Genomic DNA, 27,817 nt, shown 5'->3' with positions numbered 1-27,817 from the left:
GCTTCCTTGACGCATACTCCGGCTACCACCAAATCACGATGAAAGAGTCCGACCAGCTCGCGACATCTTTTATCACCCCCTTCGGATCATTCTGCTACATTTCAATGCCGTTCGGTCTGAAGAACGCTAGGGCAACTTACCAGTGCTGTATGCTCAATTGCTTCAGAGACCTCATCGGGCGAACCGCAGAGGTCTACGTCGACGACATCGTAGTCAAGTCTAAGCGAGCTGACCACCTTGTCGCGGATCTTGAAAAAACCTTTGCGAAACTCCGGGCAAACGGCATCAAACTTAATCCCAAAAAATGTGTTTTCGGGGTCCCAAGGGGCATGCTGCTGGGCTTTATCATCACTGAGCGTGGCATCGAAGCCAACCCAGAGAAGATATCAGCCATCACAAAGATGGGCCCGATCCAAAACATAAAGGGGGTTCAGTGGATCATAGGGTGCCTATCGCCCTCAGCCAATTCATTTCACGCCTCGGCGAACGAGGACTCCGCCTTTATCGACTCCTGAAGAAATCTGACCGCTTCGAGTGGACAGCCGAGGCTCAGGAGGCGCTTAACATGGTTAAGCAATTTTTAACTAAACCTCTGGTCCTAGTTCCTCCATGCAACGGAGAATCCCTCCTACTGTATATATCGACCACCACCCAAGTGGTCAGCTCCGCCTTAGTGGTAGAGCAAGAGGAAGAGGGGCACGCCTTCAAGGTACAGCGCCCTATATATTTCATCAGCGAGGTGTTATCCGACTCCAAAGCCCGCTACTCCCAAATCCAGAAACTCCTCTACACCATCCTCATCACCAAGAGGAAGCTACGCCACTACTTTGAGTCACATCCTATGACAGTCGTGACATCGTTCCCTCTCGGTGAGGTTGTCCGTAGCCAGGATGCTATAGGAAGAACCACAAAGTGGGCGCTCGAGCTAATGGATCAAGGCATTACTTATGCCCCCCAAACAGCAATCAAATCCTAGGTGCTGGCTGACTTCATCGCGGAGTGGACCGAGGTCCATATGCCACCAGCAGTCGTCGATCAAGAGTACTAGACGATGTACTTCGATGGATCACTGATGAAGAAAGGCGCCGGTGTAGGACTAGTCTTTGTATCTCCCCTCGGGGTCCGCATGAGGTACATGGTTTGGCTCCATTTCCCCTCATCAAACAATACTGCAGAATACGAAGCGCTCATCAACGGCCTATGAATCGCCATCGAGCTGGGCATCCAATGCCTCGATGTCAGGGGCGACTCCTAGCTGGTCGTCAACTAGGTCATGAAGGAGTCATGCTGCCATGACGCCAAGATGGAGGCATACTGTCAAGAAGTCCGACGGCTGGAGGACAGATTCGACGGCCTCAAACTCAATCACATCCCAAGGCTCCTCAACGAAGCAGCAGACACGCTCATGAAAGCAGTGTCCTACCGAGAGCCAGTCCCAGCAGGCGTCTTTGCCGGCGATCAACACAAACCCTCGATACGCTACGCGGGGTCAGAACAAGCTGACGACGGCCCATCTAGTCCAACCCCAGGGGCCAATCCATCAACTGCTCCGCCCGACACCGAGGTTATGGAGCTTGAAGAGGACCCAGCAGCGGAGTCCGACCCTCCCGACGACTGGAGAATGCTTTACCTCGACTACCTCCTCCGCGACATACTACCAGCAAACAAGACGGAAGCTCGATGGCTTGCGCGCCGTGCCAAGTCCTTCGTTCTTGTAGAGGGCGAACTCTACAAACGGAGTCACATCGAGATTCTGCAACTCTGTATCCCTAGCGAACAGGGAAAACTTCTGCTAAGCAATATCCATGGTGGAATCTGCGGTCATCACGCCGCACCAAGGACCTTGGTTGGGAATGCATTTCGATAAGGCTTCTACTGGCCCACCGCAGTAGCCGATGCCGAGCAAATTGTACGCACCTGCGAAGGGTGTCAGTACTACGCTCGGCAAACTCACCTCCCGGCCCAGGCACTCCAGATGATCCCCATCACGTGGCCCTTTGTGGTCTAGGGGCTCGACCTGGTTGGGCCACTCAAAAAGGCACCCGGGGGCTTCACCCACCTGCTTGTCACCATAGACAAGTTTACAAAATGGATTGAAGCTCGACCAATATCCACGATCAAATCTGAGCAAGCTGTGCTATTCTTCCTCGACATCATCCATCGCTTTGGAGTACCGAACTCCATCACAGACAACGGCACACAGTTCACTGGTAGGAAACTCATTCGATTCTGCGATGAACAACACATCCGGATCGAATGGGCAGCCGTCACGCACCCCCGGACGAACGGGCAGGTCGAGCACTCAAATGGCATGCTCCTGCAAGGCCTCAAGCCTAGAATTTTCAACTGGTTGAACAAGTTCGGCGCGCGCTGGCTCGCTGAGCTCCCGGCCGTGCTCTAGAGCCTAAGGACAACTCCTAGCCGGGCCACCGGCTACAAACCCTTCTTCATGGTCTACGGTTCTGAGGCCGTTCTCCCAACGGACCTTGACTATGGAGCACCAAGAATCAGAGCATACGACGAACAGGGGGCCGAGGCATCTCACCAAGATGCCATGGACCAGCTAGACAAAGCCCGAGACATCGCCCTCCTCCATTCGGCTAAGTACCAGCAGGCATTACGATGGTACCACAGCCGACAGGTGTGGGGTCGAGCCTTCAACGTCGGGGACCTCGTCCTCCACCTTGTGCAGAGCAACAAGGACCGCCACAAACTCTCACTGCCTTGGGAGGGGCCCTACGTCGTCACGGAAGTACTTCACCCAGGCGCCTACAGGTTGAAAACCATCGACGGCGAGGTCTTCACCAATGCCTGGAACGTTGAGCAGCTACATCGTTTTTTCCCTTAAATAAGCGCATACTCTTCCTTATCAGTTTTTGTCATTACAAAACCTCGATCCTTAGTGACTTCCGACCCCTGCAAATCACGAGGGGTCAGATCTCACTCGGGGGCTGACATGAATGATACAAGTACGCTTGCAAAAAACTTCCTGTGTTATATTTGCAAACATTCTCTAAGTTTTCCATTCTTCTCACAAACAAGTCCTAAGGATTAAGATTTCGGGAACAAATTCTAAATACAACTGGTAGGACTACGGGAGACCCACGCCCCAGCGGCTGCAACCTCTTTGCTCACTAGCGCAATCAGAATTAGTTTGTCCGTGTTCCTAGTTTCTTATGACTTAGACCATGGGAAGGGTCGGAGGGCACTAAAACCGCTTCTATAAAAGGAGGAAGTTAAAAAACTACTTGCCATGGCAAAAGATGAAAATTTGTTCATTCTTTGCACAAATTCGCCACTTACAAAGTGATTTCATCACAAAAAGGACTAATATACTTGTAAATTTAGAGGACTATTTACTTGGGGGCTTCCCCACAAAATTATTCAATTACAGTCTCTGCCTAGCTTTACTACAAGTACTGCTGCGGTCGCCGCGCCACGCTCTCCATCGGCAACGCCCGGGGCATGTACACGGGCCAGTTCATCTACTGCGGCCACCATGCCACGCTCTCCATCGGCGACGTCCCGCCGCTCCGCAGGATCCTCAAAGGCACCGTCATCCGCAACGCCGAGCACCACACTGCTGACGGTGGCGCCCCTCCACTGGGGACTACGCCATCGTTGTCAGCCACAACCCCGACGGCGACGCCTCCACCAGGGCGTCCAGGGACTACGCCATCATCGTCAGCTGCAACCCTGACAACGGCGTCAGGGCAGGAAACGCCTCCCGCCAAAGGAGGGACACAGCGAACGACGGTAAAGTCGACGACGTACGGCGCCCTCTAGCACTCCTTCTCCTTCGACAGCAGCAACTCCTCAGCAAGGGCGGCTCGCACCATCTCATCTATGTTGGATGACCTCCGGCTCAACATCACGCTACGGATTCATGAGCGGATTTGTGAGTTTTCTCTCTCTGGCATTACCCTTCCTCACTCAGGAACCATCGCGATGCACGGACGCATTCGGCGGAAAGGAAGAAGAAGGAGAGGTAGCGGCTCAGAGGCAGAAGAAGAGGTGGGATGAGAACTCCCCTCCCCCTCCCTATTTAAAGAGGAGGCGCTGTAGCTAAGGAAAGGCGAAAGGTTGGATGAAAAACTCTCTCCCTTCCCCTCCTTAAATGCGAAATCAATGCTGATAGACACCTGAGGGGACACGCCGGAACTGACGGGACACGCCCTGGTCGACGAGGCGCCCCCCGGTCAAATAGGACACTGCCTGGGTATGGCCCGCCACTGACCCACTCTGGACGCGGCAATTAAGGCGCCCACATGGGCAGACGACCCTTCGCCTCCCCATGCAGGACTATGGGACAATCCGACAATAGGACCTCTGTGAAGGGGAGCCCAACGGATCTCCTGGGTCGACCATGCAGCCTAGGAGAGACGACGAATGAATGTCCAAAGAAAGATAAGCATCTCTGCCTTCTTACTTTACGCGTTAAATTCATTACCGAGCTTCCGACCCCGTCAAATGGCAGGGACACGAACATCACTTGGGGGCTACCGAGGATGTCTACCAGTCTAGACATCCTCCTCACCCGACCCCTCCGTACGCTTGAAACCAGGGGCGCATAATACGGGCATAGAACTTTGAGTAAAACTAGACGAACTAGCAGACCCTACGCCCCGATAGCTATGATGTTTCTGTTCACCAGAATAATCATACTCAACGCCCCCGCGTCTCCAGCTTCGATATCTGCCTTTTCAAGAAGGGTTCAGAGGGGTCCGCCTATAGAATCTCCCCCAAAGGAGAAGCTGTCAGGTCACCCAAGTCAATCGAATGGCTCGGACCGCCACCGAGATACAAAAAACAAAGAATAACGATTCTTATGCAGGTTACTCCAACCTCGTCGCAAACATCAGGGCCCGAACCCCGCACGAACACATCTGGTAGGAGCTTTTTCGTCACTCATGCCACCAAGGTAACGTTACCGACCCCGCCTTCATTTCGATTAAATTATACATTCAAACATTACATATGCAAAACATTGCATCCCAACGCTTCGTGTCGCGTCACGAAACGGCTGTCGCTTCATTCAATATAGGTGGCAGCAGGCTGAGGTTCGAAGGCTAGCCCGCGAAGGGCTCAAGGCCACCTCGTGCCGAATAGAGCCAGGGAGAAATAACTGAGACGAGCCCCAGCGGCCCTGCCCGACTTCGCTCAGAAGCGGATAGGGACGTCTCAACCTTTTCTCGTTCGATTCTAACCCCGAGCCAAACCCATAGAATCTCCATCGAGGAGAGGCCATCGGGCCACCTAAGCCTATCGAATGGCTCGGGCATCTGCCGGGAGGCGGGTTAAGAAGTTGTGGAATGCCACCAGAGGGCTCTGCCGACCCCATCAGCAAATGATGGACACGGATTCCACACGAACATACCCGTTAGCGAGCTCATTGAGCACAACACTCAAGCCACCGAGGCAAGTGTTGTTTACTCAGCCCCTCCGATTATGAAAGTCGAGGACAGGGTAACACGCGAATTACGGCCGACCCCTATCAGACCCTAACAAGGCCCGGGGGCTCAAGCCGCTCGATACAGGGACACAGGTTCTAAGCCCCCCCCTTGCCGAGCCCATAGAGTCCCCATTTGGGGAATTCTGTTGGAAGGCAGAGCAGGGAATAGTGCAACGCCATCCAAGGACTTTGCCGACCCTGTCACAAAAACCACGAAATGGGATTCCATATGAACGTTCCGGTCTCTAGTAACACCCGACCCCAGCAAATGCAGGGGGGTCAGACCTTACTCGGGGGCTGGTTAAGGTACGGCTACCTCCCTTTCCTTTTTTCAAAACAATCATTACATCAGATTCCCTCTAGATGGCTACGACTAGCGGCAAGATTCGGGGGAACAGATTGGTAAGACCGCAAAAACCAAACGACCAGACGGCTATGAAAGAAGGTGAAATCTAACAAAATGAAATTATGAAGCAAAATCACGAAACTGCTTCCAGACTCGACAGTACCGAGACTTATTCACATATTACATATAAGTTTTGTTCAAAATTATTCAACTGACTACTCCCGCGGAGGGAGAACCATTTCTTTTAGATTATCCGCCAGGTTCTTCGCAAGAGGAGCCACCACCTTCTCAATCACCTCCAGCTCATCATCCTCATAGGTCGGCGGGAAACCTTCGCTCATCACCTTTAGGTTGATCTCCTTCTCGTAATGAGCATGGGCAACGGTGAAGGCCTGGGTGATCTCGGCGTGAAAAGCACTCTCCTCAAGCTGGCCCACTCGAGCCATGATACTAGTAGCACGGGTCGCAAGCGAGCTGGTCCCCTCCTCTTGTGCCACCTGCAGGTTGTCTTAGACCGCTAGAACGGCGAGGGACAGGCGATCATATTCATCACCTTTAGCTTGAAGAAGCCGCCGCGCCTCGGCAAGATCGGTGCGCAAACCGGCAGAAACTTCCTCGGCATCCAACCATCGGGTCACCTCGACTCTAAGATCCGTCTAGCGTGCCTTGGCCTCCCGACGCGCTTCATCGCGCTCTCGGGTCGTCCGCTCGATCACTGCGGCATCCTGGTTCACCTTCTCCTGCAACGTCGTGGACCTCTCCTCAGCCTTCAGCTTGAGGCCCCGCGCTGTCTGTAGCTCCGCTAGGAGCTCGCTGGCTTTCTCACCAGCCGCGGCATTCTTTTGCAGCAGCTCATCTCGCTCCTTTTAGAGCCTAGCGATCTCCTCCTCATCTAGCTTTGTCCTCGCCGACAAGTCCTCAAACATCCCGTGGGCATCCTCTGCGTCCTAACGCGCCTGGACCTCCCGCTGCTGGGCGGCAGCAAGCTACACACCCACATCTCCTCGCAGCCAGGCCTCCTCGATAAGGCAATCCCATTCCGCCTTCTGTTCGCGGAGGAACTGGGATTTGTTCCGACTGCGAGCAACAATGACCTAAAAAGAAGACCGGTGTCATAAACACAAAAATACTTGGAAAAGGAGGAAAACGAGGAAGAATGAGCAAATACCTGGCTAGTAGGAACGACAATTTCACGTAGGGCCCCTCTGACCTAGTCTAGGGCATTCATCATTGTCGAAAGCCTGAAGTCGAGACTTTCCCGCTCCATGCTCTCGGAATGGTCGTCGAGCGTAAAAAGGGCCGGCGTTGGGTCCTGGGCATTCATCCACTAAAGCGGCGGCTCGCCCTGCATAGGGGAGCGGCTGCCTCCCGACAAAGGGGCCGGAGGCGACTCCCTCCGGGTCCTCCGCACCACCACCACGACGCCCAACGGCCCTCCGACCGGATCCTTCTCCATCTGGGCCGCTTCGAGCGCCACGGGCGGATCCACCTGGGCCCCCGGTGGCGCAGACTGCACTACGCCCTCGAGCACCACCATGGCTGCGCCTAGCTAATCCTGGCTTGGCGCGGTCACGGCCACCTCCATCGGCGATATGCGACCCTCGGCTGGCTGTACCACGCCCGCCACGGAGGATGACGCCTGCTCGGCAACCACCGAGGGTGTGGGCGCCACCACAGGCACCATCGGATCGGCCAACACGGCTCCAACATCGGCACCACTCCTACCCAAAATAGGGGTGACGCCGGGCAGCGCCATCCGTCCCGCCTGAATGGTGAGGCTCTTCTTAGGCGCCAGCCCAGGGAGTGGCCCATCCGCAAGAACCTACACAAAGGTAAAAGTCATTGGGTCAAAATAGAAAGGGGAAAAAGGATGAAAACAGGGGAACCAGCGGCTTACGCTGACGCCTTCGGCCGGCGGAAGCGTTTTGGGGGCGGATCCCCAAATCCCTGCCCTGACTCGTCTAGGCGGGACCGTTTCGAGCCTGCCCCCTGCTCTGTGGCAGGGGGACTCATCTCCCCTACCTCATGGGGCGCGGCACCAGAGCCGCTCCCCTCCACCGTCTCATGGGGCATGGCACCAGAGCCACTCCCCTCCACCATCACCTCGGGGTCGGCGGCGGTAGGCCCACCTTCCCCCATCCACCGATCCTCGGCCGGCATGCCGTGCGAAGCAGTAGACTCTCTGGCCTCCACCGACCTCACCGACTCGCTTCCCTCCGCGTGGAACGGGAAGGGTCCCTGCACGGACGGGTGGGCACTTGTCAGCGTGTCCTCGTCCTCCAGGATGCCCCAATCCACATCGACGACTACCTCGTCGTCGTCATCATCATCACTGCTCATGTCCTCTCCCTGATCCCATGCTTCCTGCTTCAGTCGTTTCTTCTTCTTCATCTGCTCCCTTGCATTCTTGTCCTGCTCGGCCGCGAGTCGATTCGCCACCGCCATGGCCTTGTCCTTTGGTAGCAGAACTGGACTGTCTTTGAAGACTAGCCCCCTCGGCTGGTTCCAACATCACAAAAGTGAGTATCAAAAAAATGGAGATTCAGGAAAAAGAAAGAGCACGGGAGAAGAAGGCTTACGAATTCGAAGAACCCAGGTTCCGACCGCATTGGGGGATGTCCGGGCACCGGATACACAATGTCGAGGACGCCGCCTACGGAATCCTTCGTCGGCTCCGTCGCCTCCTTAATACGCCGTGCCACTTCCGAGAAAGGGAGCGCCTCGTCAACAAGCACCGTCCCCTCGAACGACATCCCGGGCATCATCCGATGCAGGGGAAGCGCGCGCGCCATCAGCGGAGCCACCCTCCTCACATGATAGGTGCCGATAATCCCCGCTCCCTTTACACCCTATTCCTTCAGGACTTGGAGGGCGGAAAGAGGGTCGGAAAGGTGTTTCTTATCTTTGAACTGGACGCCCCAAGCCCATGACTTCGGAGCCTCTTCAATAAGGCACCCGGTGTACCTCGGTAGGGTGGCACTCACATCATCCCTGACATAAAACCACTGCGAGTGCCATCCCTTGTTAGAAGTCGCCAGACGCATGAATGGGTAACCCCTCGACCGGGTATGGCGCAGATGAACGCTGGCACATCCCATCGGCACGCTCACATCCTTCCCCCCAATCTTCCTCTTCAACAAACTGATGGTAAAGAAATACCGCCACAGATCAAAATGGGGATCGATCCCCAGGAAACCCTCGCACAGGGCAACAAACGCCGCCATATGTTGAACCCCGTTGGGAGTTAGATGCTGCAGCTCCACCTCATAATAATCCAACAGCCCCCAAAGGAATCTATGTGCGGGTACCGCAAATCCCCGCTCATGGAAGATGGCGAAAGATACGACATACCCTTCGGGCGGCGCCGGCTCACCCTCGTCACCAGGTAGCAGCCACTCCTGGACAGTGGACAATGGACGGAGAAGGCCATGGCGGATGAGGCCCTCCAAATGCCGAGAGGTGATGCTAGATCTGCCCCACAACTCCATTAAAGCGATTGGGGAGAAGGTGGGCGCGAGCTCGATGGTGGCTACAAGGCAGGCGCAAGCTTGACGGCAGCTACAACACGGACGCAAGCCGGTCGACGGTGGCGGTGCGGGCGCAGGAGGCTGGGGCGATTGGCGGCGGATGTTTTAGACGCAAAGGCAAGGGAGCAAAATACGGAACCTTGGGGGCGAACCCTGTGGTTTTATAGGGGCGATGGACGCGAGATGGGCAACCGTCCACCTCGATCTCTGGGCCTGCCACGTGCACCGCCGCGTCACGTCGCAGGACACGCGCCCGCAGTCCCTATCCTCTCCCACCAAAAATCACGGTGGACGGTTCGCCTTCCCCAGGCGAATCCGGACTCTACCCATCTGGGAAACACAGGTCACGAAGACTTTTTTCTCTTTGGCCCACCTAGGGCCTAGAAGCTCGGTGGCCGGCCCAACTGAGGACGGATCCGCGAACGATCCAAAATCAAGGGCGCAAGCATTACTGGGATCTCGATCCACGGTCAAGCCCTAGTTAGGTCAGCTCTGAATGAGATCCCCACGAACGGGATACTATGACCCCCTCGAAAAAATATCCAGTTGGCGAAAAACTAAGTCCTTCAGCCTTACCCGCAACGGGTCCGATACAACCCCCCGGGCGACCCTACTCGAATCACCCGGGGCTTGGGGGCTACACCCATCGGAATGGACCCAAGGGAGCGGCGCCCCGCTTCCCGACCCCTCAGGTCCACCCAATCAAAGGACCTTGTCCACAGCGCTACTCTGGACCTCGACCCCGCGTCCCTCCGACAGAGACTCATAGGAGCCAGAAGGCGTGCGGAGCAAGGCTGGGCCAGGTTCATAAGTCAAAACCACTGTACTGCGGCCCATACCCTGCATAGGGTAGTATTCTGCAAACATCCTAACATTCTACAGGGGCATCGATAGTATTGTAGGCGCTTATCATCCTTTCACACCCATCAGAATGGGTAACCGAGCTGGGTAGACATAAGCCACAAGGCTAGGTGGAGTATGCATCTAAGTCCTCACCCTTGTAAAGTTGTCCCCTTCATCTATAAAAGGGGATGCGCTTCCTCCAACAAAGGGGGACACCCGAACAACACAAGACACACACACAGTCAAGCTGCTACCAAGCCCTTGGCCTCCTTTCGACCCTTCCATCAGAGACTTGGGACATGTCCCTCTCTCGATCGTTTGTATCCCCTACTACGAACCATTCATGGTGCTAATAACACGAGCAGCAACAAACTGGACGTAGGGATATTCAGCCCGAACCAGTATAAATCTTGTGTCCTTTAGCGCACCATCCGAGCCTAACGCGCACTACTATAAATTTACTTGCCGGTGTTTGTATGAAACACCGACATGACCTTTCGACATTTTTTCAAGAATACACCTCTAATATCACCGAAGCAGTGTGTGCATGCATTATATCCCTTGTTTGACTGTCCTGAAAGATTACTTAGAGCAGGCCAATCATTGATTGTTACGAACAACAATGCTCGCAGATCAAAGTGTTCCTGTTTGTACTCATCCCACACACGTACACCTTCTTTATTCCACAAAATGAGAAGTTTGTCAATAAGTGGTCTCAGGTACACATCGATGTCATTGCCAGGTTGCTTCGGGCCTTGGATGAGCACAGGCATCATAATGAACTTCCGCTTCATGCATAACCAAGGAGGAAGGTTGTAGATACTTAGAGTAACAGGCCAAGTTCTATGACTACTGTTCTACTCTCCAAAAGGATTGATACCATCTGTACTTAAAGCAAACCTTAAGTTTCTTGCGTCATTTGCAAACTCCAGGAATTCTCTATCGATTGCTATCCACTGGGACCCATCAGCAGGGTGTCTCAACATATTGTCTACCTTATGGTCTTCTTTGTGCCATCGCAATAATTTTGCATGTTCTTTGTTTCTGAATAGACGTTTCAAGCGTGGTATTATAGGAGCATACCACATAACCTTGGTAGGGATTTTCTTCCGTGGACGTTCGCCCTCAACATCACCAGGGTCATCTCGCCTGATCTTATACCGCGATGCATGGCATACCGGGCATGCATCTAATTTTTCGTACTCTTTGCCACGGTAGAGGATGCAGTCATTAGGACATGCATGTATCTTCTCGATTTCTAGCCCCATAGGACAGACAACTTGTTTTGCTTCGTAGGTAGTGGCAGGCAATTCATTGTCCTTTGAAAGCATCTTCTTTTGGATTTTTAGTAACTCTCCAAATCCCTTGTCAGATACACCATTCTTTGCCTTCCATTGCAGCAATTCTAGTGTGGTTCCCAACTTTTTTCTGCCCTGCATCACAAGTTGGGTACAACAATTTCTTGTGATCTTCTAGCATCCGCTCAAACTTGATCTTCTCCTTTTCACTTTCACATTCTCTTTGTGCGTCACGAATGACCTGACAAAGATCATCAGCAGACTCAGCTTCTGTGGCTACCTCTTCTTCAGCTTCTCCCATTGCAGTATCATTGAAGCACGCACCATCGGGAATAATATCATTGTCGTCCCATTGTTCTTCTTCACCTTCTTCCATTACAACGCCGGTTTCTCCGTGCTTCGTCCAACAAATATAGTTTAGCATGAAACCCGACTTGAACAAGTGTGAATGAAGAGTCCTTGAGCAAGGATATTCCACCGTATTCTTACATACGGCACATGAGCAGCACATGAAACCATCGCGTTTGTTTGCCTCGGCCGCACGTAACAAAGAATGCACGCCGTCCATGGACTCTTGGGAGCGACGATCAGCATTGTACATCCAATGCCGACTCATCTGCATTACATGACATAAATACCGTATTAAAACCTAGAACATAATTAGTTAATTATACAACATGCATACCACCATAAAAGCTATAAATTTAAGAAATCATCGCTACAATGTAGACAATCTCAACTACCACTAAAAACACTAAAGCTAAAATGCACTTCAGCAGCACAAGGATTTCGTGACCAATCCCAACTAAAACAGACAGATCCCCCGTTTGTTCAACATCTTTGGGCTTCTTCGGCTGGATCACTGCCTCATTAGCCGCCATATCTGCCTGTTGTGCAAGATATTTTTGCACGAGTTCAACATACTCTTCCTCCCAGTAGAAGCCTGAACATCCAGTGCCATCCCACTGAAATTAAAACAGAAAATTAGAACTTTAATCACAACCATCATGAAAATAGGTATAAACTAACCATAGTCATTAAATACGATAAAATCACTCACATTGCGATCCGGACACTTGTAGAAAATGCGACCCTTGTTGGGACCCTCCTTCTTCACTCGGTACTCCATCACAATCTTCGTCTCATCACAACACTTGTCGCGTGCAATGAGTGGGAGGCCCGGCCTAAGTCGCTTTGGAAACCCATGAGAGGCCGAGGACCCGGAAGTAGTTGCCATCTACTCTCTTACTCATTTTTTAATACACTATAAATTTCTTATTTTATAAACAAATAAAATTAAAAAACTCTAAAATTCTCTATATCTCTAAACAATGAAGTGTGCTATGCATGCTACAAATGAACAGTGAATACTAGTTTTTAATAGCTACTTTAACCTTCATTCATGTAAATATGCAAGCTTGAAGTTTAAAGGTTTCCAGAGCGTTTAACACTACTCTGCTTGCTGAGAAAGTTGTTAGTGTTGTGTCGTTGGCATTTTTCATGGCCGTGGCCATGGTCATTGTGTTCTCGTCTTTTACTGCGGCAGGTAAGTAATTCACATGATATTTCCGCAAATTAACAGAAGAATGGAAGTGTACACACATAACAATCGATTATCGTTTATATTTATATATATACTATATTTGGGTACGGTGATTGACAGACTACTGCGACGATATCGGGACATGTGAATAAATAACCATCCGTACTAGTTGACCTTGCTTACGTGATCATCTCGGCGAGCATTTCTCCACCGGACGGCACCGTACTTGGCCACGGAAGAGCTCCGATTCTACGAGGAAGGGAACACGGTCTTCCACGACCGTTGCCGCTCTCCCTCGTAGAATCAAAGCTCCTCCTTGACGTCCGTTACCGCTCGGCAGAGAACATGCTCGCCGAGATGAACACGGTCCGCAAGTTCAACTAGCTACTTTAACCTTCGTTCATGTAAATATGCAAGCTTGAAGTGATTTTGAGCTCAAATTGCTTACAAATGAAAAAACCCACAATAAAGAACCATATATATATAGTGAACAAAATGAAATAAGACAATGGTGAAAAATGAGAGTATAAGATTGGTAACCTTTACAACTGAAGAATCGACGGAGGAATCGAAGAATGGATGGAGGAACAATGGAGGGAGGAAGCAAGAACACTAGTATAGTGAGCTTCAAAATGTGCTGAGCTCGGGCTCGGGGAGGAAGAAGGAGACGGCCGGGATATAAAGGGGGGACCTTTAGTCCCGATTGGTGGCTCCAACCGGGACTAAAGGTCCCTCCCAACGGCTACTGCGCCAGACAGAGGTGGAAGGGACCTTTAGTCCCGGTTGGAGCCGCCAACCAGGAGTAAAAGTCTACCTTTAGTCCTGGTTGGTGGCTCCAACCGGGACTAAAGGTCCCTGCCACCTCTGTCTGACGCAGTAGCCGTTGGGAGGGACCTTTAGTTCCGGTTGAAGCCACCAACCTAGACTAAAGATATCTCTAGTCCCGAACACAAAAAAAATACCAGGACTAGAACTCATTTTAACCGAGAATAAAAGATCTATTCTCTACTAGCAAAACTTAAAAGCAATCATCGTATCAGTGTTGGTCGGATGGATAAATAGGGGTCATGTGTTACGGTGATTTTTTAATTGCATGTGGTGGCATTATTATTGGTGGGTCCCATCAAAAAGTTGATCTACAACCTATGGTTACATTAATTTTGGGACAAAATTTAACCGCACACACGTTCTTTTTGGGATTGAGGGAGTACTAACAAGTTTTGAGTACTCGAAAGCATAGAAGGTGAGTCCTAGCTTGGATCGGGGTATCATGTTTCCCAATTCATTTTATCTGTAATTTGTAGCATAGTACCATATGTTAGTAGATAAATGCTGTGTGATTCTTAATTTGAGGTAAAGGGACTGTGGACACGTTTGGTTGGTGTCCTAATAGCAGTGGAGGAGCCAGGGCGTCCCCCCTAACAAATCACACCAAAATAATTATAAGTATGACTTTATAATTTCTGTTTATATTAAAAGAGTGAATATAACAAAATTCTTATCATATATATACTTATTAATGTCTTCTAGATACTAAAATCATACAAAGCATAACTATATAATAAATTAAAATCACCCATATGAACACATCGAAAAGACACTAGATGATAGAATAGTTCTATAAGCACATCCGAAAGACTAAGCCACTAGATCTCGAGATTTATTAAATCATCGTAGATCCTTGCTTCAACGGGAATGCCGTCTACCACCGAATGAATAGCATCTTAAATCCTAGAAATCTTTGTAGCTCCCCCCCCCCCCCCTATAATTTCTGGCTCCGCCACTGCTAATAGATAGCTCGCTCGCCAGACATCGATCTTAGCCACCAGATCACCAAAATGGTGTCTTTAGCATTCGGATCATAGCCTCCACAACCCAGTAGTTCCTGCTTCCTTGGGTATATTGATTTTTTTTCCAACCACACAGGAGAGCTACATATCATTCTATTAAGATAAAAAGAGATACATAAGCCGAATTTGAACCTAGACTCGAGGTTATTTATCATAGGTACGATCAAGGTGAGAGAAATGTTGTCTTAGGCATTCGTAGTGAAGATCTGGTATCAAAATGTGATAAGTTATTGGATGATTGATACCGTAGAAAATTGCCAATGTTATTCTCTCAAACAGTATAAGGCTGTATATCAAAGAAACGGGCGCCCTAACCAGTTGCAGAGTGACAGCCGCCTAAGCTGTATGATTTGGCTGTGCATTCACGGCTAGGCACAGGTTAACGAATAAACACTAAACATTTCACAAACCAGAGCATTGCAATATGAGCTGAAAGGATTCCAAATCGTGATAGTTGCTGGAAGATTGAAGCAAGTCCAAGAATTTCCAAACCGGCTTCAAACAATTAAGGAGACCTATGGCAATAAATATAAGAAATCTCTTCGTCATAATAAGCTTACACAAAATTCATTTCCTAGCTGCAACTGTTGCTAGAAAATTCAAAGGACAAAAATATGTGATGCTACAGCCCTTTTGGGGAAAGCCAAAAAAACAGGTCCTTTGGATACAGATTATTGTTATTTTTCTCCCTATAATGACACAACAGTGATGGATAATGTGTCTCCCTTTCTACACACTATCTTCCCCCATCACATTTCTTTTATCTCCGATCTGAAGAAAGAAAGCCATATGGATACTTCTGAGCAAAACTGATGGCATCAAGATGCCGACAATGCTGACAGGTTAAAGGCGGCGTAGTGACTTGATAAACAAATCTGAGGATCACTTCCAGTTTCCGCTAGTTGCCAACTTGCCATTATGTGATGTACTGATGTGCCAGATTCTCAACCGGCAATTTTGCTGCACTAGCTCAGTTGCTTCTATTTACCAGCTGAAAGCATCTTCTGGAGTTCAATCACCTGTTGCTGTTGCTCTGGTGGCAACGAACTCAACTGCTCAGGTGTCAGCTGCAAGACTTGCTGCAGAAGAGCTGACTCGACATCAGGCGTAAGCTGCAGATAAGACACAAGCACATATTTCAGTGCAAGGAAATTACAATGCTTCTTCAGAAACTTTGCACAATGATTCTATTCAACTCCATAGAATGAGCAAACATTTAGACTGGTTAAGAATCTCCAAAGTTACCAATCTCCCACATTGGAAACTCGAACCTAAACAGGTCGAACATAACAAACCCTGAGAAATCTGTTATAAATGGTTTGTACCTGCCCTTCATTCCCTGGCTGCTGTAAGCTAACAGCACCAGCACCATAGCCCCCTGATGGTCCACTAGGGCCCACTGCTTGCAGTGGAGCTGTATAAACAGCATGGCTGCTGTTCACAATTCCAGGCACCGAGGTTCCGTCCTCCAATTTTCTCAATTTTGAAGGATGGGTAAACTCTGTCAAATGACTTGCTTGATCAGCAACCCTTATTTCATTTGGTAGAGTCTCAGTTGCAGCAGCTACCTGCAATTGGACATTGTTGAGTTAGCCTATGTGACTGGTAAGATAAAATGGACAATTCAGTTAATCTGTGGCCATTAGTGCATTGCCAATACATAGCAAGATGACTCATCATGAACATTGATTTTGATACATAAACTAAGATACCACTAGTGAATTACATAAGCTCCTTCACAAGTCAAGAAAACTACCTGAGCTAGATGAGGGTGGGTCAAAGGTAGCTGTTGTACACTTGTAGGCATGACAGGTGGTCCCGGGTGCTGTGGCACAAATGGAGGCTGAACTTGAGAGATTAAGCCTACTGAGGCCACAAGAGATTGAGTAGGAACACTGGAAGAACCACCAAGGGGCTGATATAGCATTGGAGATTGTGCGGCTATCCCAGACTGTTGTCCATGTGGAAACATTTTGACTTGGGGCTGAGATGCATGTTGATACTGAGGAAAACTATGTCGTGCTGCTGTTTGTTCCGGTAGGATAGTTGGGTTTGGTGGTATGTTAGTTGGCAAACTTGATGGCCTTGAGACTACTGGAATCATAGGATCTGGCTGTGGATATGGCTCATTGAGGTGAGATGAAGATTGTGCTGAGGAGCCCAACGGCTGTTGGCTCTTTGCCATCTGCATCTGCAATTTGTATAGAACATACATTCATTATATCAAAACAGAGAAAACAAAGGGTGCTTAAAGCTCAAAGACAAATAAGAACTAACCATCTGTGGTGTTACCATTCCAAGCATTATTTGTGCCTGCATTACAACAAGGCAAATATTTAAGCCATGAGTTTCTAATTTTTCATTCTTATATGATAGAGAACGGCTTAATGATATGCTTTTCCCAAATAAAGAAACAAGCTTATTTCATTGCATACACAAAATTAAATAAAGAAATAGGGAGTCAAGTCTCAACTTTTCTTAACAGTTGAGCCACAAGTAAACAAGCCAATTTTTTCTTACGTCAGAACATGCACATAAACCAAACTATTCAGTGTTTAATAAGATCAAGGAATATAACTTCTTCTTCTTCCACCCAGGACCACAAGACAATCATGAATGATATCAAAGTTCTATGGACAATCCTAAAAGGAAAAGTGGAAACATGAACAACAAAAATTCAATATCGATATAGTAGCACCGAATCACGTGAGGTTATTAAAATAAAATAAATGGAAGTAAATAGATTCAGTAAACAGTTGAAAACTTTATCCAAAGAATATGTAGAGACTTTACAACCTACACAAGGCTAAAATAAAAAGTTTGAATCAAGTATGAAATGACATTAAGAATACACACTTGACAAGTACAATCACTATTAGCAAAAAACTAACCTGAAATAGAGCCTTTGGCAGCTGTGGAATTCCTTGCAGCAAAGTTTTGGAATGTTCCTTATTTTGAGTAGTTAGGAACTGTGATTTTTTTTATAAAAAAAAAAGACACAAGAAACTAAAATCAGCACTTGTTCATTTGTAAATGTCAAGTAATTGAAGTGCATAAAAGACTACGAGTTAACCTTCAATTCAGCCATGATTTCATGCAACTGATGCCTTGACATTCTGGCCAAATAATGAGTAAGAGGGTCATTTCCAAGTCCATACTGGACAGGTAAACCGTTTTGAACATTTGCAGTCTGAGCTCCACCAAGGACACCAGCCATCACAGATGCAGCATGTATCGCCGGTGGGAGACCAACAGGCTGATGAAGGTTTGTCTCTCCAACAACAGAAGTCCCAGCTAACTGTTTCTGACTATCTGTACCAGTCCATCAAGAAATCAGCGTAAGCATCCATGAACATAAAATATGCATAGAAATTGAAAGCATATAGATGAACTTTTTTTTCTCGAAAAATATATACATAAACTAAATGGTGCACAAAAAAAAAGGAAACCAACCAACATTAGATGCCATCCCTGGTCCTCCACGACCCTGCAATGCATAAATGTATCCAGCATAAGTCAACAAGTTGTTCTAATTTAAGCTAAATCAACTTTCAGTTAATTGAGATGTTCTATATTTTTCATTGATATAATGAACACGCGCCAACTCCATCTCCACAGTGAAGCTACTTATAATTTGCAAAAGGCAAAGTTCACAAATAGATATAGATTCTTCTGTGTAAAGTAACATCATGCTAGATCATTTCACATGTCTCGAAGATAATTCAAGAAAAACATGTCTCGAAGATAAGTTAGTATAAAAAACTGTGTACTTATATAGATCAACTGCATCTAGTTGACAACTTGTGAGTAGTCAGTATCTGTTATGTAAACTCGATAACATTTTGGCAACAAACTGGCACATATGTATCAGCATCAGACACTCTCATTGTTAGAGATATACAAAGCCTGATGGCAGAAGCTACATATAAAGGCCGATTGGATATTAACACAACGGCGAAAGAAAACTGTGAGTCCTTATGCACATATACAAAGGCTGATTGGATATATACTATTTTTCAGCAATCAATTTACCAACAGTGGCAATCCTTTGCTGGCGCATAAACAAAGACCGATTATACATCTTCCATAAGACTATAGCACTTCTTTTTCTATTTGAAGAAAGTAAACCTCATATTCAGCAGTCAGCAAACTTCTGAAGAGGCTCTTTCAACCATAACATATACTATATTAAGCCAATAGCTTTGGCAGACTATAATCCAACTTCTTTGGCACGTTACTTCCATGAAGGGGAAAGGTCACGATAACATTGCATTTTTTTTCCAACAGCAAAGCATTGGCACCACACCAGAACAATATAATTCAATGAAGGATTGGACGGTATAGCAAGTGTGTGTATGTACAGTCCAGCAGCTGTACATACACAAACATGCTTGTAAGAAATTGAAACAGGAGACACAGGGTGGTTGGACAAGGCACAAGTATTATCATTCACAGGAACGAAGACTATACAACTTCTCATATTAACAGAGAACTCCAAAGGTGGTAGGAAAGGCTCTTCTAAAGTAAAAATTTGAGGATCGTCGACCTTTTCTCTATTTCTGTCAGTGTTCCTCCCATTTTCAGCAAAATCAACACGTAACTGACGACCATTAATCTCGTAACCCTGAAGGTTCCGGCGTGCACTTAGAGCAGTTTCCTCATCCTTGTACTCGCAAAAGCCATAGCCTTTTGGCTTGCCAGTCTCTTTGTCAATCACCAATCTGCAAGCAATTTGTAGCAGTCAGTTACCAAAAAGGCTACAGCTCAACAGCATTTCATCAAATTCACAAGTTGAAAAACTTAACAGTAGTAAACAAGTTACTCAGTGTTACCAAACCAAAATCAGTTTCAGCAAATATTCACTTAGGAGGAATCTGATCAAGAAAAGGCACATGTGTATATGATTCAACATCAGTCTACACTCAAAAGTCAAAATATCTCCTGTAATCATCTTTATAAGAAAATTGTGGTTTTATAGTATGCCAGGCATGCCCAGGAATCCGATCAAGAAAAGGCACATGTGTATATGATTCAACATCAGTCTACACTCAAAAGTCAAAATATCTCCTGTAATCATCTTTATAAGAAAATTGTGGTTTTATAGTATGCCAGGCATGCCCAGCGGAACTTGGTAAGTTCCATATTACTAAATTTGTTTCTAGATAAGTGTTCTATATTGTTAGGATTCCAAAAGGTAAATGCTTGAGTCATAAGGAGGCCCCCCTGCATCAGGGAGAGATCAGAGATGTAATCTTCGAAAGCAAAGCAAGCTAATGAGAGAGCATCTACTATTCTAGTTCACCCTGTTCAGCTCAGCATTCAGTCCGTTTCAAAGAACACAACATATAAAGCTTTCCTCTGCCATGTTTGCTCAAAAATACATTCTGCACAACATAAATTAGCCATCAAACTTGTGTAATTGATTTAATATTGAGTTAGTATCCTAACTGGGGTCAGGCAACATTTTTCTTTTTCCATTTGTAGCTGTAATGCCAAAACCTGAACATATTCCTTGTTTTTAATAAACAGAATAAATAAGGCCAAACACAAGTTTTGACAGCAAGTGTTAGTTTCTACAACCCATCAGGTACGCATATTCAAAATCAAGTATTGTTGCATAAGTATTTGGAGTAAAACCAATGGTTTTACATGCTAGCACCGCACAACAGCATTACAGTGTTGATGCGGAGTGAATACAAGCACACCTGAAGGATACGACTGGGCCGACTTCTTCGCAAATCTGCACAAGCTGCTCCTCCGTCGCATCATACGGTATGTTGCCAACTGCAATTGAGATTGACAAATACAACTATCAGTCCCTAAATCCCCTGCTTATCATCTCCACATCCGGAAACAACAACAAGACCCAATAAAAAAGAAACATCTTGCGCGCCCAATGAAGCATTAGTGCGGTAAACCTAAACCCTAGGCAAGCTAAAGGTCGACCCGAACGGAACTGAGCTCCCAATCCAACACCACTAGAGCCGACCAAGAGGGGCTCCCATTCTCCAGGACAGCATCGACTAGAGAAGGGGAGGGAGGGGTGAAAATCAGCGCCAAATCGGAAGAACTCGGCCCCAAATCCCGAACTGAAAAGCGGCTCCTCCCCTGGGTGACACCAGCGGCCACGCCAGGCGGCGCCCCCCCTCCCGAATCGAACCGAGCTTCCGGATCACGCCGGTCAGGGGAAGGTAAGGTAACCGAGGGTGGCGCGGGGGGGCGTACCGAAGACGCAGCGGTTCTGGGCGCCCGCGGGAGCGGCTGCCATGCTCAGCGTCAGCGGCGGCGGCGGTCGGCAGCGGCGCGGGGCGGGGCGGCATCCGCCGCTGGCCGGCGCGGGGCGCCCGGCCGGCTGCTTGGCTGCTTCCGCCGTGAGATGCCGGTGGCCGGGTGGGTATGCCTTCTCGCTCGCGGGCCGCGCGGCTGTGGCGCCCGTTTATTATAGGGGACAAGGGAGACCGGGCGGGAGAGAGCTGCTGCGCTGTGCTGTCTCGGACCGGCAATGTCTCGGTGGGTGTCCGTCGCTTCCCTTCTTCGGACCGGAGGCAGCGGCTTTGCTCTGCTCTGCTCAAGCATTTTCCAGCCGCCGTTTCTCTTTTCGCTTTGATTGGCCAAGGGATTCTCGTTCTGCATGCGTTTCTTCGCTCTCGACCCTGCTACTCGAATTCACCGCTCCGATTTCTCCTTTCGGCCTCGTTTAGATTGCGAAAAAATTTCAACCCGATTAATAGTACTATTTTCGTCTTATTTGACAAATATTGTCCAATCGTGGACCAACTAGGCTTAAAAGATTCATCTCGTGATTTCCAACTAAACTGTGTAATTAGTTATTTTTTTTACCTACATTTAATACTCCATGCAAGCGGCTAAAAATTGATGTGATGGAGAGAGAGTGAAAAAACTTGAAATTTGGGTGGCATCTAAACAAGGCCTTCGTCCCACGCTGTTGGCGTTCCAATAGGAGAGCACGTGCGCCTGCCTGACTGACAACCGGATTGTTGAGTTTCAATCGGCAGTTATTTTTGGGCTGGTTTGGCTTACAGTCCTGTTCGTTTGGATTGATTTGACTTATAAGTCAGGACTAAAAGTACTGTCGGCTGATTTTGTGTGAGAGAAAAATACTGTTCATTGGCTAATAAGCCATGGCTTATAAGCCAGATACGACCAAACGAACAGGCTGATAAGCCATAACTAAAAATATTATTGACTAATTTGGTATAAGAGAAAAATATTATTCGTTGACTGATAAGCTATGACTTATAAGGTAAATACGACAAAACGATCAGGCTACTAATTTCTAAGGCTTGGTTCGGTTACATGAGCTGACCACACTGTTTCTTCATTAAATTACATAAAGTTGGATTGATTCCTGACCATTCCACGCCGAGAACGGTCTAATCAGCTCCCCCATTCCAACTCCCGTTTGTCTTCAACTAGAGATCCATTACGAAACCCAAACTTAAATTGGGTCTCACAATACCTATAGCCTCCGCCATAGTATCTATATGGAAGACCTATTTTGGATGTTGGGAGAGACATAACCTAAATCTGAGTATCATCTCTCCTGAAGACCCATTTACAGAAAGGGTTGTCTTTTGGTTCTTATCGTTAGAGAAGAACAAAAATAGGTATTGAACTATTTGTCTGTAGCGCTATCCAAAGGACGAATGTGTCTTGTATTTTGAGTCGCGGTTGTTGGAGACAGTCTAATAAATTGATAATGGGGTAGCCCAATACTATTTTTCATATTACTATGGGAGATAGTGTAGCATATCACCAATAATCTCCCCCAGTAGATGGGACCCACCTGTTAGATTGCAAATTTTTTTATTATTTTTTCTTTTGTTTTTCTTTTCTTTCCCTACTTGTGACTGTCGTGACATGGATACTCATCTTCTTCCCCTCCCCTGCCCCGCTCAATTGGAAGGAAGGAGCACTGGATGAAACGATTTCGGTGCTGTGGCAGAGGAGATCCGGCGGAGGAGATCCACAACGGCAGAGGAAATTCGGCGGCTGCCGGCCGAGGTGAACTGGGAGATGCTTGACAAGTCGCGATTCTTCGTCCTCGGCGCGGCGCTCTTCTCGGGCGTGTCCGCAGTGCTGTACCCGGCCGTGGTGGTCAAGACGCACCTGCAGGTGGCGCCGCCGCCGCAGGCGGCCACGGCGACGGCGGCCGCCATCCTCCGGCGGGACTGCCAGCGCGGGTTCTACCCCGGGTTCGCCGCGTCGCTGGCCAGCACGGTGCCCGCGCGCGCTCTACATGGCGGCGCTCGAGGCCACCAAGAGCTCCGTGGGCTCCGCCGCTGTCCGGCTAGGCGTCTCCGAGCCCGCCGCGTCGACCGCCGCCATGACAGAGAGAGAGGCGAGAGGGAGGAGAGTGACAGTTACGGTGGGCCTCGGAGATGCAACTCCCCCTCTATTTGAGGGGAGACGGTGTGTTTTTCGGTGGCCAAAAAAAAAAAAGCTATTGGCTGCTGGAGAAGAAGTGACCCATCTCCTCAATATGACAGTTTTACGGAGATGAGTGGTGAAATTAGAAGACTGCTAGAGATGTTCTAACCGAACGGCCCCTAAATATTGTTTGGAGGCGGCTTGTGTATTGCTTGGTAATGATTCCAACTCATCATGCTGAACCTCTGTGATTCGTTCGGCTTCCGAACAAGTTTCTTCGCGCCCGTAAAGCTTTTGTTTGTGATCAGCTACTTAACACCACAATTTACATATACATATATCTCATTGCCAATATATAGGGGTGCTTGGGATTGCTCTACAAACTTTACTCCACAAACTCCACGGAGCAGCTCCACAAAAAACTAGAATTTATTCAACTCCACCATTTTTCCTCGAATAGAGTGCGTGAAGCTAAAACCGTTTGACTAAAAAACATGAAGCGGAGCTAAAAACGGTGAAGCTGATTAGTCCCAAATACCTCCATAAAAAGAACTTGGTGCCAAGGAATAAAAAGAACGGGTACGGCCACCTGATGTAGGAATTTTCACAGAAAAATGCAAGATTTATAAAATAATCCCACAATCTTGAACTTAATAGTTTTGTGCAAACCCACATCCCAAAAACATGACTAGTTGTAACCTTATGGTAAGTCAAACTATTTTTAATAGTATAAACAAGTTCATAAAAAATAATTACAACTTATCTTTTCACAAACTTCCTGCAAATTTGGAGTTTTTTTTTTCACATGCTACAATCTAGGATTTCCTTTGCCACATTTTCGGGGATATGTGAGAAAACTTTACTTAGGCTTCCCTATAAGATGCTCTTATAGCACTTTTTGGGACGATAGCATCCTGGGCTTGCTCTTATAACACAAGGACATAAATTGGGTGCCTATTTGGAAAGTTAAAACAAAAAAAACAAAAGAAAAACGCAGAAGATTTCGAATCTCACAAAAGCATGCAAACATTAAAGTGTTTCGTGATCAAATTTGGCTGAGGTTCCACATCTCCTGTGAACCACTCTGAATGAACCTGCTAAAGAGATGACGGAAAGTGAGGACACTAACTTGTGATGAAATGCTTAATTAGGAAATTGGATAAATATAAGAAATAGATTCTGAATTTGCTGTATAAAGTATAAACATAGCGTTTACAGCAGTTACTATGTACCCCAACAAAAACCAAATATTGCTTCTGAATTAAGAAAAAATTACCATTATGATGCAGGAATCCATTGGTTGCCCACCCTCAGAGGTAACATGACTTACACCAAAAATGGGTACACTAGTCTACAACTACAACAAAGTTATAAAAGAGAGAACAAATGATATCAAACCAGTAAGCTTGTAATATTTCATCTTACGGCAATGTCTGTATATGTACAGGAGCAAGTTCCGTTATTTTCTTTCGCCAACACAGATGGCAACAATGACACTTCTGTAACTAGAGACGTCGCCGATGAAGCAGGAAAAGAAAATAGCTAGCAAAAATGCTAGCAAAGCCTCTTCAATCTTTCCTGCCAGCCTCCCCAAGCTACTCCGCTCCATTTAACCTCAGGTTAGTGACAAAAGACAGATGAATGGCCATGGCCAAGCGAGCATGATAAAAATGCTAGCTTAGCCCCTTCAATCATGTGAAAAGAACAGATGGCGGTTGCTTGAAGCTGGCGCTGGAAGCACCTGTTTTATTTGACGATGTTAACATCTTATCCTTAGCGCCTGTTCAGAAGAATCTGGCTGCTGGTTGTTTTCGCTATGGATGGGTCGGGCCCAAATTTTGATTAGCCCCTCGCGGCATATAGTGAGGATTGATTCACTAGTGAATTCCAGGCCAGATAGGGGATCTACATGTACCCGGTGTGCAACAAGAGGTGAGAGCTTTGGCACATCTCGCATCCGTGGAGAAGGCTGGAGAACACCGGTTGGAGGACATGCATTGTCCCAGTGTGCAGAAGGGCTTCCACTACTGAATGTCGGTGAGCCACCGGAAGGATTGCGTAGAGGGACAGCAATCTCTTCCAATGCCAGATCCCAGAGAAGCAGTTGGGTATCCTAAGTGCAAGCAAAGTGAAAAGGTATCATTGCCAAGCAAAGTGAAAAGGTATCATTGCCAGTATTAATTCTGTCCAACAATCAATACCAGGTAAAGGCTATAGCACATCCTATGTTCAAGAAACAATCACAGAATATCAAGTTATATCACTAATTAATTAATTAATTAATTAAGGAAAAATAGTTTGAAACCCAATTTTAGAACAAAATACAGAGAAGGAATAGGCACCAGGCGATCAGAAGTACAGCAGGAGCATGTTCTCTTTCTAGCATCAAGTGCAACACAAACTGCTAAGAGTCTAACAACTAGCAAGAGCCAAAAATTCTAGATTCTAGTAGCATTTTCAGTTCTTCTCAGTATTCAGAAGCTCAGAAAGTATAAAAGGATAAATTGTGACTAGTACTTGATTCAGAGATACTATCATAAAAAACCCACAAGAAAAACTCCAGATAAAAAAAATCTTATATCAACTTCTAGGTACCTGTCCAACTGACCCAAAGCGATACATGACATTTTCTTCCGTTTCATCTGAATTTGGTGGGGACCAATACGGATCAAAAGAAACTGCACTAACCTGTATAATTGCAAATTAATTTGACTCAAAATGCAAGTTTCAATTAAAAATGCCTATGTGATAATAAACAAAGACAATTGTTATGATAATATCACCCATGAATTATGCCCTTCGCCCCATGCAACTATCTTTCTTTCATCCATGCTCCATACTTGCACAAGATCATCTTCACCACCTGATAACAAATATTTGCCATCCGCACTGTAACAGGACATCACAACTAATTAGCACCTTCTAGATTCCAATTCACAGAAGTGCAGAGAGAATAAAACAAGATTCAAACATGCAATGGTTGTATGCATAAATTAGTCAATCCATTCTAAAGCTAAGATGTTAGTGGGAAAGGTTTGAGTATGGAACTCGTTGAACAAATAGGCATGTATCAAATATTGAGAACAGAGTAGTAGCTTGGTTTGTTAGTACTCCAGTTGAGATGACGGCCACTGGGCTCAACCAGTGGATCGCCAACTTGTGGGTACCTCCCTGAGAAACCGGGTTTCAGTGACTTCATGGCTAGCAAAGCTTCACCCCACCTGCTACCACCCTATCACAAATCCCACTCAACCCACCTCATTGCAAGCCCTTCTTTCCCATTCATTCCATCCCACCCCAAAGCCTTCAACTTCAAGGGCACAACTGAAACTGAATTAAGCACTGTCCCCTACCCTAGCCATGTGCAGGATGATTTCAAAAAAATCTGGCTGATCAGGTATCATATGTGGCTATGTAGTCCACCTTTACACTGAGCTGAGAATATTGTTTGTTAATGCAGTATATCATACTAAGCAATGGCTGTTGTCAGCTGAGATATAAGCCATGGCCCTGTGTCATTGTACAAGCTGCTACAACCCAATAGCCTATACATTTCCACCATGTACCACACTTCAAATTTATACATTGTACTAGATGTGCCTTCATCCTTCATCTTCGACTTATAATTACTTTGTTATTTACCTATTCCCATCTTGCCATTTCTATTTTTTCTCCAAGAATTTCAAATTTTCCATTTAGATGCTTGTAATCATGAATTCTTCAAATAACAGAAAACTTGCATCTGACATATTGTATGGGATTCTATATTGTAATATTATTTTATTAATTTTGTATGTTAGGAAGAGGAAAAGCCGCCGAGCAGGTGCACCAACTATCTTGCCTCTAGCCTGCTATACACTGTCCATTCTAAAACTCCATACATTATGCCCATGTAATTTTACTAATTTTGAGTTTTGACAAGCATCTCAGAACTAAGAAGTTTCACAAGGTAAAATGATTCGATGACCAAAAGAATGGAATAGGTTTGCTATATAGTGATTCACATATTACTCATCAGTCATCAGGACTGCACAAGTTAAAAACATATACAACCTAAAAATCCGACAATAATACAACTGATGCAATACATCATTAGTGGAACTATGCACGGTCCTGTTTTCATATCTGTCAGACTTGGACATGCAAAAATACTTCAGTTCTGTGAAACCTATGGCAAAATAGGCGGACCATATCTAAGCAGCAAAACATGCCATTGGCAGCTTACCTCCAAGAGCAACACAACAGTGCGCCATAGTAGCTTTTCCCACCAAATATTAGTTGTTCTTTCGCAAAGTCAAATACTCTTAAATAACCTGCATAAGATCAGATTGTTTTAGTGCAATATACAACTTTTCCAACAGCTAAGCCTTTTCTGCCACAAAGCTGTCGATTCTCATTCTTGGGCAGAGAAATTTACCATCTCGCCCAACAGTTGCCAAGTAAGCACCATCTGGTGAAAAGGAAATGTCATTGATTGCACCTGGACAGATGTGCCACCTTGCAATTGGATTACCCTGCAGTGTAATTTTAAACCGCAGATTGAATCATAGCAGTCGCAACATTAGGA

The 27,817-nt window shown here is 47.0% G+C and overlaps 3 protein-coding genes and 2 pseudogenes across 3 annotated transcripts; 3 read left to right on the top strand and 2 right to left on the bottom strand.

The window, feature by feature from the left end:
* Positions 1-1,303: 1,303 nt before the first annotated feature.
* LOC136534361 (uncharacterized) lies at positions 1,304-1,867 on the top strand. The gene has a single exon (XM_066526812.1). The coding sequence runs from the start codon at positions 1,304-1,306 to the stop codon at positions 1,865-1,867; it is 564 nt and encodes a 187-aa protein (XP_066382909.1).
* Positions 1,868-3,465: 1,598 nt separating this feature from the next.
* On the top strand, positions 3,466-3,786 carry LOC136534360 (large ribosomal subunit protein uL2z-like). Its single transcript, XM_066526811.1, has one exon. It carries the CDS (start codon positions 3,466-3,468, stop codon positions 3,784-3,786), a length of 321 nt encoding a protein of 106 aa, XP_066382908.1.
* Positions 3,787-15,333: 11,547 nt separating this feature from the next.
* LOC136534362 (cleavage stimulating factor 64-like) lies at positions 15,334-21,416 on the bottom strand. Its single transcript, XM_066526813.1, has 10 exons — positions 21,085-21,416; positions 20,565-20,643; positions 19,406-19,580; positions 18,313-18,346; positions 17,933-18,171; positions 17,751-17,828; positions 17,137-17,172; positions 16,616-17,050; positions 16,185-16,427; positions 15,334-15,971 (listed from the first exon to the last, which is right to left on the bottom strand). Exons 1-10 carry the CDS (start codon positions 21,125-21,127, stop codon positions 15,840-15,842), a joined length of 1,494 nt encoding a protein of 497 aa, XP_066382910.1. The 5' UTR covers positions 21,128-21,416; the 3' UTR covers positions 15,334-15,839.
* Positions 21,417-22,812: 1,396 nt separating this feature from the next.
* Positions 22,813-23,540, top strand: LOC136534359 (uncharacterized; annotated as a pseudogene).
* A 1,097-nt stretch (positions 23,541-24,637) lies between these two features.
* Positions 24,638-27,791, bottom strand: LOC136534363 (probable catabolite repression protein creC; annotated as a pseudogene).
* Positions 27,792-27,817: the final 26 nt, after the last annotated feature.

This window comes from Miscanthus floridulus, unplaced genomic scaffold (genome assembly GCF_019320115.1).
Source record: "Miscanthus floridulus cultivar M001 unplaced genomic scaffold, ASM1932011v1 os_1846_1_2, whole genome shotgun sequence".
In the NCBI taxonomy this organism is placed as follows: Eukaryota; Viridiplantae; Streptophyta; class Magnoliopsida; order Poales; family Poaceae; genus Miscanthus; species Miscanthus floridulus.
This window is presented reverse-complemented; position numbering and strand designations above follow the sequence as displayed.

What these genes read in the sequence shown, in the direction of transcription:
- LOC136534362 (XM_066526813.1), bottom strand. Translation starts at nt 21,127, where the DNA reads ATGGCAGCCGCTCCCGCGGGCGCCCAGAACCGCTGCGTCTTCG. An exon ending in CTGACAGAAATAGAGAAAAG is followed by an intron (nt 18,347 to 19,405) that starts GTCGACGATCCT and finishes TATGCATTGCAG; the next exon opens with GGTCGTGGAGGACCAGGGAT. An exon ending in CCCACCCTCATCTAGCTCAG is followed by an intron (nt 16,428 to 16,615) that starts GTAGTTTTCTTG and finishes GTCCAATTGCAG; the next exon opens with GTAGCTGCTGCAACTGAGAC.
- LOC136534361 (XM_066526812.1), top strand. Translation starts at nt 1,304, where the DNA reads ATGGAGGCATACTGTCAAGAAGTCCGACGGCTGGAGGACAGATTCGAC.
- LOC136534360 (XM_066526811.1), top strand. Translation starts at nt 3,466, where the DNA reads ATGTACACGGGCCAGTTCATCTACTGCGGCCACCATGCCACGCTCTCC.